General features: G+C 40.2%; 2 protein-coding genes across 2 annotated transcripts; one reads left to right on the top strand and one right to left on the bottom strand.

Annotated features, from left to right (window-relative positions):
- Nucleotides 1-7,804: 7,804 nt before the first annotated feature.
- Nucleotides 7,805-10,899, bottom strand: selenot1a (selenoprotein T, 1a). Its single transcript, XM_080837975.1, has 6 exons — nucleotides 10,750-10,899; nucleotides 9,996-10,106; nucleotides 9,681-9,807; nucleotides 9,152-9,239; nucleotides 8,870-9,036; nucleotides 7,805-8,514 (listed from the first exon to the last, which is right to left on the bottom strand). The coding sequence occupies exons 1-5, from the start codon at nucleotides 10,881-10,883 to the stop codon at nucleotides 8,912-8,914; spliced, it is 585 nt and encodes a 194-aa protein (XP_080694101.1). The 5' UTR covers nucleotides 10,884-10,899; the 3' UTR covers nucleotides 7,805-8,514; nucleotides 8,870-8,911.
- A 4,728-nt stretch (nucleotides 10,900-15,627) lies between these two features.
- On the top strand, nucleotides 15,628-17,714 carry LOC308364417 (stress-associated endoplasmic reticulum protein 1). The gene is made up of 3 exons (XM_080837544.1): nucleotides 15,628-15,800; nucleotides 16,083-16,158; nucleotides 17,185-17,714. The coding sequence occupies exons 1-3, from the start codon at nucleotides 15,717-15,719 to the stop codon at nucleotides 17,223-17,225; spliced, it is 201 nt and encodes a 66-aa protein (XP_080693670.1). The 5' UTR covers nucleotides 15,628-15,716; the 3' UTR covers nucleotides 17,226-17,714.
- The last annotated feature ends 787 nt before the right edge of the window (nucleotides 17,715-18,501 follow it).

Here is an 18,501-nt window from a genome sequence, read left to right as displayed (position 1 = left end):
GTGAGAGAGAAACCTTCACTTGGCCACCAGTCTAATCATAGATTTAAGGGCTTTCTAGCTGGGGTTGCTATATTGCAAGTAACTAATAACTTATCAGACTCAGCCAGCTGACCAAAAATAAACCCACTTGTTTATTAGATTAGATTAGATTCAACTTTTTTGTCATTGCACAGAGTACAAGTACTGAGACAACGAAATGCAGTTTAGCAACTAAACATAAGTGCAAAATAGCAGTAAATGTTCAGAGTATATGAAGAGTGGAATAAATAAGATAGATATGTAATATGAACAGTATTGGGACTAGCAGCAATTGAAGTAAGAAGTGTAGATATGATAAGTATGTGTGCAGGTGTAAGTATTAGTGGTGGTAATAAGTGAAATTAAGTGAATGAGGTAGTAGTAATATTATATTTAAGAAGTATTGTATGGTATAAGTACGATTAATACAGTAAAACGTGGGATAATATTCTGGTGCAAATGTTAAGTGGCTGGAGGAGGGTGTGTGGCAGTCAAGCCAGGGTGGAGGGGAGAAGTACAGTGCAAATGTTTAGTGGCTGGGAGAGGGTGTGTGGCAGTCAAGCCAGGGTGGAGGGGGGAAGTACAGTCACTACTGGGGAAGGTGTGTGTGGGGGTGGGGGGCTATCACCGTGGTGCAGAGTTCAGTAGGGTGACAGCCATAGACATCATATAGGTAGACGCCGCCTCCACTGCTTCAGCCCGTTGCCTCGGCGAAACGCGTCGCCGCCATATTGTTAGAGGAGCTCTCTGACGTCAGAGGTCTGTCAAACGTGTCAAACAAGCGCAAGTTGCCAGGAGCTGCGGTTTATCTGGATAAAAATCACGATAACCTTTTACATTTCGCAACCAATTTCATGGAGTATTCAAGGGTTTATGCTCTACGTGAAGTGTGTGAAAAAGATTTGCCTCTACGTTACTTTGAATCTCGCTAGTTAAATCGCCAGTCATACATGTGCATGGGTCTATGATAACGCTCACTTTTCTTGCACAGCTCGTGCACTTTGAAAACACTGAGAAGATCTATAAACTATCGAAATAGTGCTTCTTTAGTTACTACGTATTGACCATCATTAAGAGAAAGAGCATACGTACATCAAATAGTGAGAAACTGGCAGTCAGTGTGTTTTTCATAGTTTAATAGTTCCTTTTCAAGTATGTGCATTAAGTAACCTTGAACAGTGCAATTGGCAATACACAGTTATTTCACAAATCAACATTACAAAAAAAAGCTATATATTTCTATAGCAGTAAAAAATATACACATCTCAATATATACATACACATCTCAATAGTTGAACTGTAATATAAATAGCCAGGTTATTTAGAGCCAGGTTGTTGTTGGCGCACCACTCCACACACCATTGCCAAAGGGACACTTTGCTTCGCCAGGTTCATTTGACCAACTGATGAGACTCCATTCCGCTCAAAACTGTTTAAAACCTTCACATAGAATTTTTACCTACAAAACTTAAAAACAGATACATATCTCAAATTTTCTCTACTCTAACACATTTCCCCAAGCTCTCTGCACTGCGCATACAGTAGCCTAAAGGATTTTGCCTTTATTTTTGTGGTGAAGTAGTCTACTGACTGGTTAAATGAGTAATATAGGTAAACTTTCTAATATACCCATTTTATTCAGAATATTTGTGAGTCGGACAACAGCTCAGTCAGAGCATGTTGCGCAGGTCCTGTATCTACGTGGCATTGGCTGAGAAAGAAGGCCAGCTCGGCATCTGACTTGGATCCTTTGGTAACTTTTATCTCTCCCTAACGAGTAAAAACCAGACCAAGGCTGACTCTTTTTCGGTCTCTTGCTTGGTGACTCTCTTTTTCTCTTCCTCACTTCTTCCTACGATGTCTTCCTCAGTTTCTTTGTCGCCTCTGCCATGATGTCCATACAGAGAATAGTGCACTAGCTTCCTCTTATAGCTAGCAAATGGTGTTAGAGCTGGGGAGGTTCAGACCTCTTCATCACAAGCATATGCCATTGCATTTGCTTCACTTTTAGCTAGGAGACTTATCCTGTGGCAATGGAAGTCTGCTAATCCCACATCTTTCCTTTGCTGGGTAAAATAAGTCCTTGCTTTTCTACCACTAGAAAAACTGAGATACTCTAGGGGTAAATCCTCCAATAGATTCCATAACACCTGGAGTCCTTTTCTACAATTTGCAGATAATCTATCCTTCTCTTTATCCTCAATTGCACATGACAGCTGGACTGGTGAGGCGCTGCATGCAGCACAATTGCATTACTTATGAACAGTCATTCATTAACAAAACTTTTTTTCTCTCTCTTTCCTCTTTCTTTGACGTTGTGTATGTGTGTGTGTGTGTGTGTGTGTGTGTGTGTGTGTGTGTGTATGTATTATATGTACCCTTGGTGGGTGGGATCAGGGTTTTTGTTTGTATAATTGTACTGTGAAAACTGAAAAATAGAGTTATTAGAATTTTTTTTTAAAAACTTGTCCATATAGCTTAATTTCTATAGCAGGATTAGTTATTTTTTTGAAAAACAGATGACTTGAGTTTTTTTCTACAGATAAATGAAAAGCCCATTCGAATGCCCATTTCTCAACCTTGTTAATAGCTAGTTGCATTTTAGCTGTAATGTTTCCAATGTTATGCCTCTTGTCCACAAAGCTCCATCATCAGCATATAATGCTGTTAATTCTTACATCATCTATTGAATCAAAAATATCAATAAGTTGAAAACCACTGGACTGCATACACTACCTTGAGGTGTACCATTTTCTATAGAATAAGTCTTGGAAAAATAAACTCCAACTCTTACTTCTATGGTTATTTCTTTTAAGAAGTCCCTGATCCAATTAACCATCTTCCCACCAATGGCCATCCTATTCAACTTCATTAACAACCCATCCTTCCATAGCATATCATATGCTTTTTCTATGTCAAATAATGTGGCCAAAACTAAATCCTTGTTATTTTGTGCTTTCATTATTAGATTTTCCATGCATACAACAGGGTCCATTGTAGTCCGTCCACTACGTAACCCGCTCTGATGGTTGGAGAATAGACCTCTCTTTACACCCTCATACATTAACCTTCTAACAATCATTCTTTCCATCAGCTTACATACGGTCATTTTGAGACCAAATTCAAATGTCTTCGACCTTCAGAAGCTGAAAAACAGATGCGCTGGACGCGCCCTAAAAGGGCGTGGCAAAATCTCGATGTTCGCTCGGGATACAGTAAAGGACAGCACCCTAGTTTTGTTCCTCATGGTGAAATTAGCCAGGAACCATTGAGAAAAGTCATGCTGCTCATACTTCATACTCAACCTATGGGCTGCTACTGGAGTATAGAGAGAGGCTGCGTCCTCTCTGACTTTAGATTTCTGATGGCTTACAACCTGACACTGAACAGCAGATGATTGTACGTAACCTTTTGTATGAATGTGCTTAACATTTGCAAAATATTCAAAAGAATGAGAAATTGTCATGATGTGCACAAGTGATTAGATGATGTTGAGGTTGAACAGCTTTGAGAACTTCTATTCTGATCTGAGAAATATACCTAAGCGACTGAGTGTAGACCTAACATAATTTGTCAAACAATGAGAAACACAACCTTTTTAAGGAAACAGACAGCACAGACTTGAAACGAAAGGACATGGGACATGAAATGCCTTTAACCCTGTCATTTTTTTCAAACCAGTCAACACGTCATATACGACTGTAAGAACATGAATATGAAGTGCCTAGATACAACATGAATATGTTTGTCAATTTTAAGTCAGACTCTAAGACAAGTTAATACGTCAGGCTTTTTATATGCTGTGTATGGACTGAGGACCACTGGAGGAAGCAAATATAATAACCTCTGCCTTTATTTTCATATAAAAGTTGGCAGTAGCATAAGTCTGTAAAACTACAGACATGTACAACAGTCTGCTTGTATACATTTGAAAAAATAACTATAAACAGAACAGGGCAGACATTACAGATCTCTATGCACCATAAGTTTGTAATAGGAAATACAGACATTAACAACAGGCTCAATGCCGTAGGAGCTGTTGGTTGCCATGGAGAGGAGTGGAGCTCTGGACAGACCAGATGAGCAGCCTGAGGCTGTGGCCCAGATTGCTGATGTCATCATGAGGGAGGAGGAGATGCCAGCAAGATCCAGAGCTCTGGAGAAGAGCAGGTGTGATGTGGACTGGGGATAGCTAACCAACCAGGGGGACATGAGTCATTCAATAGAAGGGAGGTTTGGCGTAGAAAGGGAACCGTGGTATGTATAATTAGAGTCAGGAAACACAAATACGACTTTGTTTTGCAGCAGGCCACCAGCACTTCATTGCTGAGAATATGACAGTCATGACAAAGCAAGGCGAGTTTATTTAAAATATAAGATTTATTTTTTTAAGTTTATTTACAAATAAGAGATACAAAATGTAAGGTGTCCTATTGAGAATATTTGCAACAATATAAGGTGTTTTTGCGGTAAATGTAAAACAACACGTTAAAATCGTTCTTATCACTGTGACGTTTTTTTTTGTTTTTTTTTGCCTAGTCCACACATATACAATAGCATTTCACCTTTCTGATAGTGCCTTCACAGGGGACACATTCAAACAACCCTGGATTGGAGGACGCCTTTGAAAGGGGAGCTTTGGGGTGACTGCTCTCTCCCTTCGCTGCAAATGGTGTCAGAAGTGGGATGACTTGCTGTGAGGCCATCAGAGGCGTGCCCAGTATGTGAACTGTATGAGGGACCCCCAGGAAGGTTGACCCCTGTGTGAGGAGCCCCAAAGATGGGGGAAGCACTAGTGAGTGTGGCACCCTGGGATGGGAGAAGAACAGTTGGAGGATGCGTGAGGGATGCTTGTGTGAAGGGAAACGCTTCCAAAAGGGGAGGGCAGTGTGATGGAGTGCCGCCACTGCAGATGAGTATATGCTCTCACTCATACCAGCAAAGCCTTCAGATTGATACCCTTTGCTACACAGAGCAATAATACAGTTAGTACATGTCTATTTAAGTGGTCCCCTTGAGGAGTCCTTATTGATTGGTTAAGATACCTTTCTGGGAATTTTGCCCTGGTCATCCCCAGTGGGATGGAGAGGGTTTGTATCATTCAGGATGACCAACCTTTAATGGAGGCATCATATGGTGAGTGTCAACAAGGGAAACCGACATCAAAGCACACTATGCACTCAAATACAGACTTTATTTTTAGCTCAGTGAAAGAGTGCAAAAGGAGATTTTAAACCTATATGCTCAGAAACATGTGGAAACCTGCACATCTAAATGAGCATGTCAAAGTTGAAGAACGGACTGGAGGACACAGCTCCATTCAGTCAGGTAGTATACAAGAGGGGAGGGGAGACCACACCCTAGGGGGGTGATAACAGAGGACAAAGGGTGATAGCAAGGAAGAGGCTATCTGGGGGGGGGGGGGGGGGGGGGGTCACATGCTAATCTAATTGTTCAGGTCTCAGTGAGACAGACAGAGTACACATCCAATGGTATGACTGTTCATGTCTCTTACAATGGTAGAATAGCAATATTTTTGGTTCCATCAGTCCCCCATATGAGCATGTCTATATGCTCACACAAGAATCACCATGCAACAACCAATCAGAACAGGAATACATCAAAATGTGGTTCCATCACTGCTAATTCTAAAATTGTGCATGTTGTTGTGGAGATATTCACTTACCTAACAGGGACTAACAGGCCCCTGTATCCAGGGGTTTTCTTAAGATATATTAGAACATTGCCAGAAGAAGGTTTCCATTCTGCTGAATGCGTAGTAGTGTACTGTCTGAGGTGTAATCAGAGATGGTACATGTATTTCAATAGTTTATATGAATAGATGACTGATATTTGGAACTCTGGTAATTGTGTCAAGGCTGAGCATCGTCATGTGGGGAGGGCAGTGCCTTAGTAAAGAGGGAGGGAGGACCAGGAAGTGGTGCTGAATTCAACATTGCCCACACAACCTCTCCTCTGTGACCTATCTTACTGTCTCAGAATAAGAAGATTGGTACCAGTGTAGAGCAACAGCAGGTGTTGTGTCTTTCCTTTCCTCGATGCTACAGGCCAAGTTTTGTGTAGACACCACATTGCAGGTAACTTTGTTCAAAGTTTGTAGAGGAGACTTTACCCCCTTAAGTACAAAGTATAAAGAATATAATAGACATAACTGTTGTTCCCAATGAACCAGTAACATGTTAAATGACAACCAATATCTAGACTAACAGTGGTACAGGTGTATAATAATAAGATGAGACTTAAGGCCTGCAAACAAACAAAAACAGAAGACAGCTGCAGTCAAGGCCTGGAAAAGCATCCCAAAGGAGGAAACCCATCGTTTGGTGATGTCCATGGGTTCGAGACTTCAGGCAGTCATCGCCTGCAAAGGATTCTCAAAAAAGTATTAAGAATGAACATTTTATTTATGATTACATTACTTTAGGTCCCTAGAAATGAATGAAAATTATGATGTATGAGATTTTTTGCTATTCTTAAAGCCTTCCTCCTAGTACGCACTTCAATTGCATTATTTAATTTCAAATCCATTCCGGTAAAATACCCGGCCAAAATTATGAAAATTGTGTCAAGGTCGAAATATTTCCAGACCTAGCTGTATATCACAAAAATTACTTTGAATATTGCACAAATGATACACCACATATATCCAGTAGATATGTCTGAGATATGTTATAGATGCTGTTAAATATTTGTGCTTTCAGGCCTAGTCAATTGTTCCTTGTTAAGTTATTTATCTCTGCTACCTAATAACTGAACCATGCCACTATTGCTCCCCCACGACTGATATCTTGCAAATAACTGCTTCTTTTAGCTGCCTATGATGGTCTTCTCCAAACCCTAATATGCCAGTATACCCAATTCCCATCCACCCACCTCAATACCTTTTTACTCTGGTTAAGGAACTTCAAGCTTAGTGATGATGTACTCGGGACAAAGTATCAGGGTTTTCATCAAAAAATACAACCAGGATTGCCTGTACATGCTTTTTTACAGTATAGTGTAGTACTGTTTGTGTGGATACAACAGACTATTCAGCACACACACAAGTATCAGATACACACGATGCAACATGAAATAACTACAGAAAACTCAAGCAGATGCTCACAGGATTTTGACAATTGGATTAGTACATCTACTTCCATCCTTTTGTAAGATACTTCACCTTCACCTTATATGATCCAGTCAAGATAAGGCTATGACAGGATCAGAGTAGATTAGTCAGGAGATATACAGCCACCAACAGTCTTCACACTGTTTCATCTGCTCCACAGATCACACAATTGTATACACATTCAAGTATTCTGAGGCCCAAGCTCAATCCTTAAATGTCCCTGTAAGTTTCATGATGTGCCAATTTATTTCCAACCAACTTTTATGGAACTAAAATCAGGCCATAACATGCTGGGGTACTGTGTGGCAACAATTGTAACTTGTATGCATCCGTGTGATCACTCACTTAACACTAGAAGCTGGGGGGGGGGGGGGGGGTTAAGAGCTTGTTGTGCACCCCTTTTCCCTATTAAATAAGGCATTTGTTATTTGTTCAAACTATTCCAAAGATGAAACAAAACATCTCATCATCATCATTTCAGTTAAAAGCACACCATTAATAGTAGAGGACACACAGTAGATTTGATATTAACACAATAAAATTAGGTTCCTTAGTATGTGCCATTAACTACACACATAGCATGATTCAAGGAATGGAAACCAAATCAACAGGCTCCACAAACTAGAAATGTAAAAAATAGCATCAACACCCACATGGTTAGAATCAATTTTAATGTAGTAGCCCTCACATTCTGCTATACAAAGAAATATAAAAATTACAATGGCTCAGAAATTAAAACATTACCTAAACTGTTAAGCTATTGCTGACTGAATCTAGTGAATAAATTAGCTATTAAATTATACAAGAATCATGTTCTAAGGATACATAGGGATAACAAAAATATCAGATAGATTCTTCACTGTTCATTATCTAGATGGGGATGTTAGCATTTGTTCAACTCTCTGATAGCCATACATGTATACAGTAAGCCATACATGTATACAGTTATCCAATTTTAAGATCTTATAATTACAAGGCTGTATCTGACAAACAATTTCTTGTGATGTATACAGGTGGTTGCATCTCAATAATGTTATTTCTACAATAATGTTCTCACACCTGGATGTAATTACATACACAGAATATGAAAGACAGTCAACAAAAAAAACCTAATAGAACCCTGTACTTCAAAGGTCTTGTGAGAAATGCATGTCTATACAACTAATTGCACAGGGAAGAATGGTCTGCAGTAGTAAAATGGCCACAAAATTTGCCAGGGATTCCAGCACATCAGTAGGAGGAGCATCTCAAGGGGCATGGTGAGAACCAATCAGGACATCCGGCTTGTACTAGCAGACGTTCTGCTTTCAGTGCAAACCTTCATAAGAAAGGTCCCACAGCCTTAAGAGATGCTCACCTAAAACCTATAGTGGGAAAATGGGGTGGAAAAGATCCATTAAAATGTGAAAAGGGGAGACCTTCAATCTGTTAAAGGAGAACTAGATAGTGCCTTCTGTTAAACAAATCGGCACCACACTAAGCCATCATCACAGAACCAGAGTATGTCTCACCAGTACAATAACTCTGCCACACTGTTACATTTAAGTGCTTCAAGAGTGTGAAACCAACTACGCAACAACTTCCAACTTCTTTTTCAGGTCCCCACAATTAAATCACTGGGAGTCATCATAATTCAAAACTTCAAATTCAAAAACCCCAATTTCCCCCTTGAGCAGTGATTACATGTGGGATTTGTATCATTGGGTTGTAGGCACATACGTGTCTGGCTCCTAGGCTCCTTCTGACAGGGCAGAGGCTGGGTTAGGAGCGATGGTGTGGAAGTGTATCCATGTGAACGTTCATCTTCATCTCATTCTCCAGAATCTGCACCAGCTGCTGCATGGAGGGCAGATGACCTGACTCCAGTTTAGACCAAACTGGCACATCTGTTCAAAGACAGAAAAGCCAAACAGGTCAAATACAAGAGTGCCATTCTAACAGTCCCATAAAAGCACCATACACACAATGTATGAGTTCAGGAGGGCCCATTCTTAGTCTTACCATTCAGCGAGATTTCAAATGCACCTGTTGACATAAGCTGATTCTCAATCATATTGCTGAAGAAGAACACCATCATGCAGGCATAAATCTATTGAAAAGGAGAAACCCAGTCAATGGGGAAAGAGGAGAAATCATCTGTACTTAGAACATCGACAAATATGCATTGACTTCACTACCAACAAAGGGACCAAACAGTGTGGCACAAACTTTTAGCCTATGACATGGAGAGAAACCTTCCAGAAGGGACTGTAGAGGTTGTAAACCTATATTTGTAAATCCCATTCAGCTGAATTGGAGCACCACAACATAGATAATTAGTGCAAAGATCACATGAAATAGGAGACAGAGGCGACGGAGAAGATAGCTGCTAAAGGGCTATTAAGGAGCCCAAACTACCAGAGGGAATTTGGTTACTGTGGATATCACAACCTCTAGAGAACCAGCAGTTTACTCTTAGTTGCTAATTAGACCCTGTGGGGCTGGGATCTGCTGTGCACTCAACAAATGGACAATTTCTACCACAGTGTACCTTGTTTTCTTGACCCCAAGTCCACACCCCCGGAGCTTCCATACCAAAGGGAGTAAATGGGTCTTTCCCTACTATGATCAGCCCAATCAGGGCTAGCTTGAACACAGACAGGAAGGAAGAGAAGTGTCTAAAGGAGAGGGAAAGTAAAAAGACATTATGTTTATGCACTTCACTTCATCCAATCCTCCACCACCACCACATGAGTCAAATGAGGCAATTATTACATACTGCAGAAATGGTGTCTTGCACAATAACGCACAAAAACAGGACCAACGTTTCATTTTAATGAGAAGCATAAGGGGCTGCATAACTTACCGGTAAAGAGCGTGGGGTTGGAAATTCTCCCCCTCGATACGGATGTCTGGGTACCGCTGGTACAAGGCCTGCGTGTACTCTTCAAACACCCGCTTGTACCCTCAGGAAATACTAACACGCAAATAGAAAACAAATGATAGGATCCACTGTTAAGGTACAGAGATAAACATCACGTTATCCCTCAGGGTAGTAATACCCCTGTACTGCTCGACGTCACGTTACCCCTACTCCGTACGAAAGCTTAAATCCCCTTCCTGACCTGACACGGGTTTCAGCTAACGTTTCGTTTAACTTAACCGACTCTAATGCCACAGAATCGTAATATTTGAGCCATGCGATCAAATTTTTTTCGACAGTGGTCACTTGTAAAAATGCTTTCTACATACTTTACAAATCCACTGCAACTAGCTAATAACTATTAACATCCCTCAAGGATTGAAGATAGCAATGTCTTGACAAGCTAATGCCGTTGAGGAGGTGCTGAGGCCTCAAGTAAGATTGACAAGTTGATTTTCACAACTTGAGATATATTACTTTAAAGACAACTTTTCGACACAGTTGAACTAGTCGACCAGACAAACTAGACCAAATCAATGAATTGGTGTGTTAACAATCTTATTTGATATCTTACCTAAGCTAACCAGCTTGACTAGCTACAATTGGATTAGCTGGCTAACTAACGTTAGCTACGTTATACAAAAAAGTAGTGATAGTCCTCGGTGCAAGTCAATCGTTTAAATGAGCGACTACTTACCAAATTTGGAATTTGAGCAGTGGCCCTGCGGCATACTGCATTTTCATCCTTTTCACGCCATTATCAGCAGACGTTGAATAAAAAGACACGGCCCATAGAAAAAGGACCGAGAGAGGTAGCCACCGTGCCCTCATCTTGCCTTCTTCCCTATACAAGTATTCCTTTTCGGTAACAGGAAGAGGTTGAACGTCACGTATATGGCATTGTAAATTGCTATGGCTTATGGGAAATGAAGTAGGCTACAAACAAAACGGTAAGAAGTAGACTGAAGATAGATAGATAGATAGATAGATAGATAGATAGATAGATAGATAGATAGATAGATAGATAGATAGATAGATAGATAGATAGATAGATAGATGGATGGATGGATACTTTATTAATCCCGAGGGAAATTAAGGTAATCCATTAGTTTATATACTTAACTCACAAAAATACATACATGAATCACAATAAAAACAATACACATAGGGAGAACATGTACACAGGGAGTGGGGTGTTTACAGTTACAGGACAGATCTGGCCCTATATTACAGTGTGCATTAATTGTGACAGTGTTGATGTCCACAGGGAAAGTAGTGCATGGAGTGCAGAGAGATAGTGCATGAGATGTGCATAGTGCAAAGAGTACATGTGCTTGTGTGTGTGAGGATAGTAGTGCAAAGTGATATAAATAGTAAGTTAAAGTAAAGTCTGTCCAAGGGGCTAGTATACCCAGTAAAAAAAAAGGATGGGCAGTGGGATATATTCTTGGGTGTGACTGTTATTGTGGTCAATCAAAACTAACTGTCTTTTAACTTTACCCAGTCATAACTTGTTGTGTGTTAAAGGCACCCAGTGCAACTTTATGTAAACATTCAATGAAAAATAAACATTCAATTTCTAGTCTTTTTTGCACGTAGTAAGTTTCAATAACTCCATACCATTACATATCGACATTCAAGGAGCAAAGATGAGACGTCGTTGTGTGGTGAGAACTGATAGAAAATCGTAAACAACAACAATCGCCGGTGGGGAGAAGCCATTTTTCCATTGACTGGAACCTGCTTTATTTATTGTAGGTTACCAAAAAATAAAGAAAATGGCGGCGATTGTTGTTGTTATCGATTTTCTATCAGTTTCTATCAAAGTTCTATCAAAAATTACCACCTATGTAATGTGTTTATCTCTTTCATACAGCACCCATTATGATATAGTCTAATCACAGCATTGGGTTTGGGCCTGCACTGCTGCTTTGCATTCATGGTCAGCTACAGTGCAATATTAAACGTGCTTGTCATAACTGTGGCGTTGTGGTTCTCTTTTCACTTGCCCCTTTTAAAACCAGCAAGACCAGTACATGAACAGTGGTTAAAGTGGGATTTGGTAGGTGGGGGTACTCTATTTTCCGGTGTGGTGGTGGCGGCGGGGGGGGGTATTTGGTGGATCTGGCGGCGGCCGTGGCGGGGGGTATTTGGTGGATCTGGTGGCGGCAGCGTTGAAATCACCCATTCCTATATTTTTTTAATCACAGTGATATAAGGAGGTCTAACCAAAGACCTAAACCAGGGATGGATCATGAGCCTTTTGGCCCCTATTTGGTTCCATGAGAAAATTTTGAATTTGGTAAATATGATTTCCTGTATTCTGGTGCATTTTGGGGATGGCCAGCTGGAAATGAACAATTAGTGCTGACATTTAGATTTGAAACTCATAGCATTTAAGCGATTCACACATTTTAGGCTGCTGAAGCTGGGCTGTACTGCTACTGTTAGGCTGGGCTGCCGCTGGGTTGCTGCTGTGCTGTACAGTGGTGCTGATGCTGGGCTGAGCTGGGCTGCTACTCTTGATGCTGCTCTGGGCTATGACCTGGGCTGCTTTCATTCCCCTAATCACGGTGAAGATAAGGAATTCGGAAAATGACACTTAAATCAGCCTTGATGACTGCACAGTGAAAATGGATAACGAAATCTGTTCTGCATCAGGCCAAATCTTAGTCATTCTTACACAGTAATCACAGCGCAAATTACACAGTGCCTACTTAGTTCCATGGCCTGGACTGTCCACTCACACAGCCATTAATAAACAACACTGCAGACTTCAATTATTAAATTAAAAAATATTTTACTGTTAAATGAATTATCAAAACATGACATAGCAACAATGCTTGGTAGACTTCTTAGACTATCAATTGCTTGATTTTAAAAGAAAATCTAAAAAGAATGACTGTTTAGGCACCATTTCCAGACAAATTCTTACCCTTGGAAATAATCAGTTATTTTTCGTTTACACCCTCTCTTATTTCGATCCTCCTCCATCTTTAAGAAGGAAATTATGAAGACATAACATTACCAACGTGTTTTCCAATTAAGAAACAACTACCGGTACCGGCATTTTTTGTCTATCTGACAAGCTGACGTGATAGCCAATAACCAACTAGTTGCAGTTAACCATTGTTAATGTCATTCTCAGTCAGGGCCAGAGCGATAGAAAACGAATAACTAAAAGCCTGGTTCTTTCTTTAAGTTGTGTTTGTTGCCCTATTTAAAATATAGATGTTAGACTTTAGCTTACTACTTCACCTTGGACTCCAACATGCACTCGCTCTGACTGGAAGCAGTCTAAACACTTACCGCAAAGCATCGCGCTCAACTGAACTGACAGGTTAACTGTTTTTTTTTTTTCACGCGAAGCGTGTTTGTCAGAGGGATGAACAAGGCGGGGCTAGGGGATGATATTACGTTTTGATTTGATCGATTCGAGACGCTGATGAACTCCTTCAGAAGGAGCGCGAGCCTTTCACAGTGCACGTAAAGGCCGGTTCAGACCAAAGATTTGCGACGAGACGAGACTGGCCTTAACATTACATTTTTTTTTTTTTTTTAAAGAATCTATTTATTTATTAATTTATCTGAGGTGCCGGTACTGAGTACCGGAGCGTTCCGGCCCACTTTAACCCCTGTACATGAATGTACGATGTATCTATTTGTAGCTCGTCTGATGGCTATAATGTCCAAGCCTGCAAAAAGGCATATACTCCTGCTTGTGTATTGCACAGCCCAAGTGCATCTGATGACCATTGTCCTTACATTTTATAAAAGGTGAATCCAAAAAGCAATTGGCCCATTGACTTGATATCAGTTACAAAAGGCTAGCTAAGCCAGTTGATTTGCCTTAACGTATGAATCCGGTTTGTGATCTGCTACCGGAAAAACTAGATGGTGTCAATTTGGAGACTAGACTGGATACCATAGGAATTGCTAACTGATCTTTACATCAACGTTGGATCGATTGAAATCTTCACAAGTGACCAGTCCTCTGTGACGAAGAGGTCTTCTCCTCGTAAGTCAAAAGCTGCACAAGCAGCAGACTATCTGCACTGTTGGATGCTGCGGCAGTTTTTTTTACCCTGTAGCAGAGGTAGAGAGCAGTCATCACACCCAGCCTTGAACCCAGGTCTATGGGGGACCAGTCCTGCACCATGATCCCAATGTTAAAGAGCCTGGCTCGTTGGTATGGCAGTCAGAGCACAAACTCATGTGTGATGGCACTCCATCACACTGCCCTACCCTTCTGGAAGCGCGCCCATGAGCTTCACAGATACAGGCATCCTTCCCGCATCCTCCAACATCCCGGAAGCTATACTGTCGAAAAATGGCCTCCTGTGTGGTCGTTCAAGAGTCTGCCGTAATACATCTAGCCTTATAAGATATCTATGACCTCAGGTATCACTGATCCTGCCAGAAAGCTTCCCTGAAGCAAGATGGCCTGTTCTAGACTCCGCTGTAATACATCCAGCCTTTATATATGATATATATGATATCTATGGGCAACACAGCCATAGATATCTTATAAAGGCTAGATGTATTATGGTGGACTCTTGAACGACCACACAGGAGGCCATTTTTCGACAGTATAGCTTCCGGTAGGGATCAGTGGTACGTTAGGTAACGTCAGTGATCTTCACAATCGTTTACACTCTTATCTCACGGAAATCTTGACGGATTTACAAATGACTTGATTTACAAACGTCATTACCTTGGTAATAATTCTGGATGCTTGAATATGTTGAAATGTGCAGCTTAATTGTTTATCACGGCTATTGTGTATCAGTCATTTTACATCAATTGGCGAGGCATAATTGTTCTTTCTTTTCAATATAACTTAAGTTGCACATAATAAAACTGAAGTTGCACATGATTTCCAATCGGGTTGGTTTGTTAAACATCTTACATTATGATTTCGACAGGAAATTGCTGACTTTATTACCAATGAAGATGCAAGACTTTTGTGCAGCCTGCTCTATTGAACGTTCCCTCTAAACGAGAACCCGTGGGATCACCATTATTTTATTATATCAGTAATATTGCTTTTATAAAGGTGATAATAATATTATACATTTATCTCCTGTTGCCATTCTGTATGCTGAGTTTTAGTAGCCTAGATATTGATTTTACATAAATAGCTTGTGCATGTGTATTTATTGCACCTATCTGTTTTATTCAATGTTATTTTCATATGAAAACACAATGTCATAACTGTATATCTTACGTTTACAACAAACCAACCCGTTTGAAAATTGGTTGAAAATTGAGTAAGTTCTGGTTATTTAAAAAGTATGTAGGCTACCACTACCAACACAATGTTAAGGGTGAGCGAGCTATGCTGTCGCAAAATGGCCGCCATGTGCGGACATTCGACTCCGTCGGCCAGAAACGCGGGCAAGATATCTAGCCTTTATAAGATATCTATGAACACAGCTGAACAGCAACAGCAAGCCCATTTATGACACGCCACCCGGAACTGAGATGTTCTAATGTGGGTGGGACCTACTATTGGATATGCTACGTAGACATAGTTGTGTGAGCGTAGTCTCAGAGGAAAAGCGAGGTAGTCGAACGTCAGCTACAACCAAGAGCGTTGGTTAGTGTTGATTGAATAGCTAATCTCTGCACCTAGATAATTATCATCTTTTAAAGCTTTTAACAATGGTTGCGAAGCAAAGGATTCGTATGGCAAATGAAAAACACAGCAAAAACATCAATCAAAGGGGCAACGTAGCGAAAACATCGGTAAGTAGGATGAGGGTTCTCGATCCAGATGTTCCGTTTATTTTAGACCATTGGTTTGCGTGAATGTACATTTACACTGGGCTTAATTTTTTTGATTTCCAGTAAAGGTATTAAAACGTTGAAAATATAATTCGTCACTCAATGTTGATTCGATCCCAATGCTCTTAGATTATTATGACATCTTACACACACACAAATACATACATACATATGTGTAGGCCTATATAGCCTATATATATATTCATTTTATTTATTGAATGAATATTCTCTTTTCTGATGCAGAGGAGCAATGCTGATGACAAAGTCGCTGTGGGACCATGGCTTCTGGCTCTCTTCATTTTTGTTGTGTGTGGATCAGGTGGGTATTTCATTGGCAAGTGGAGTATGCATCACTGGTGTAATATCCATTAACAGATACACATCTCCTCTCAACCTTCACCTTTCAGCTGTGTGAAATATTTCGGTTGTTCACTGAGTCTTCTCCTCAGGTGTTATTATAGAAAAGGACTTTTTACCAAACGATACACATTGTGTTGAGATAGGGATTGTGTTTACCGTATTTGTATGATTTCAAAACCTTGGTGTGAAAGTGAAGGTTGAGATAAAAACCCACTATGTGTACACGTGGGCAAGGCTGGTGTGATAGCAGGCATGTGTGTTTTCATGCGTGTGCCTCTCCAGTTGGTAACACTCACACAAACTGATATGTTAAGATTAGACCTTCACTGCAGCAGCAACCCTCTGCAACAAAAAACAAACACCTTTCCTGTCTGAGGTCACAGAGGTCAAACAAAATTGTTATTTACCCATTTTACTTTGTTTGTGTGTTTGGTCTATTTTATACGTCCACACGAAATCCACACGAAACCTGGATTGCATGAACCATGAAACATTTTTGGATCTGGTACTTTTTTTAATCACGTCCTCACTGAGCCGTGTCAAGAAAAATCTGCGTCCACACGGAGTGGTTGAAAACGCTGTAAAGACGTCATGGAGCATGCGCATAAAGTGAGAGAATATAGAAGTCGAGATCCAACTAGCAATCTTCCGATTGCTGAACAACTTCTCTTCCACCTGCAATCACTACCACAGCATTCAAACAGGACTAGTTAGAATAGCACACTTCGACATAACCCTCGTTTACTGTGAAGTGTACATTTGACAGCCCTTTATCTGATTTTCCCTCCGTAGTGGGAAAACATTGTTTCCCTCACTGAATTTGCATCTGTTATTGTACTGTTATAATACTGTATTATTTATCTGGGTTTTAATTGTCCACTGTGTGTGTGTGTGTGTGTGTGTGTGTGTGTGTGTGTGTGTGTGTGTGTGTGTGTGTGTGGTTTTGAATGAATGTCTCTATTTCCTGATGCTGATTGTTTTACAGCAATATTCCAAATCATTCAGAGCATACGCATGGGTATGTAAGATGAGGACCAACAACCGTGATTCAACATGCCAAAGTTCCATCCATTCCACTGTTGTCCAGGAGGATTCACGGACCATACTATGAAGTGATTTTGCCAAGATTTGTGTGTCCATGGAGATCATTGCCTTGTTCGTGCCTTAAGTCATGTATTACAGATTTTTTTAAAGTTATACAGTTGCATTCCAATTAAGGGTGTCTGATTTGATGTAATGGCACAGGGTTGCAGCAGGAGCTGTTCTGTTTTCTTTTGGGGTTTAAGCGTGGCATGCTATAATTGTTCAACAATATCATGTAATTGCTGTCTTGGCCTACTTTTTCCTGTCATGTAAAGGATATGATGTGACCAAATTACATGGGATTTGCACAAGTTACAAAAGTGAAAGCTTAAGAAGATGATTTTATAAGCACACCCAGGATGTTTGTAATGTAATTTATATAGAGCCTACATAGGTTTAGCTTTCTTGCATCATCGACTAATGAATGCCACCTGTTAGAACAGGTGTGTATTAGACCCATGCTGTATTTCTCAGCAGAGTTAATGAATATCTGTTGTTGATGAACAAAGAATAATACAGGAAAATAAATGATTATGCAGTTTCACATTTTTTTTTAGAGTTTATGTATACGTCCAAAGAGTGGGATCATTTGTGTTTCACATTTATGTTTAATGCTTATCATAAGGGATCATGATAATGAATTGTGTTCAGCATGGCACTACTAGAAGGCAGTAAATCTAGTAAAGTTGATCTAGGATAATGTATGGATTACAACAAAAAGAAATTGTAAATTAACTGTAATACACAAATTACATTCATTTATTTCCATTGGCATTATACAGATGTACAAATGTACTAAGGCTTCAAAGACCAACATTTTCACTACATTTCTTGAGTGTTGCCTGGATTATCTTTGCAAAAAGACATCTGAATTCATACAGCAAGTGAATGTTATTCACATTGTAATATCCACCCACACACACAACCACTGTTTGTTTGTGCAGTCCTGTTAGGTGAAATGGAAACATGGGTCATTTGAATTTATTTTGCAGCACAGCACAAATACTCAAGTCTCTGTGCAGAGAAAATACTTTGATAAATAACTCAGTATGTGAATGGTGGTCTCAGCTTACTATGCCTCACCCTAAGAGGTGTCTTATTATAATAGACGTCATCCGAACTAAAGATTCAAAAGACTTTGCACATATGTCTTAACGAAATAATAGGGAGACAACACGAAGGAGAGGTCATAGGGCACAGTGGTAAGAGAGGGGAAGAG

The sequence above is a fragment of the Sprattus sprattus genome (assembly GCF_963457725.1).
Source record: "Sprattus sprattus genome assembly, chromosome: 4".
Classification (NCBI taxonomy): domain Eukaryota; kingdom Metazoa; phylum Chordata; class Actinopteri; order Clupeiformes; family Clupeidae; genus Sprattus; species Sprattus sprattus.
This window is presented reverse-complemented; position numbering and strand designations above follow the sequence as displayed.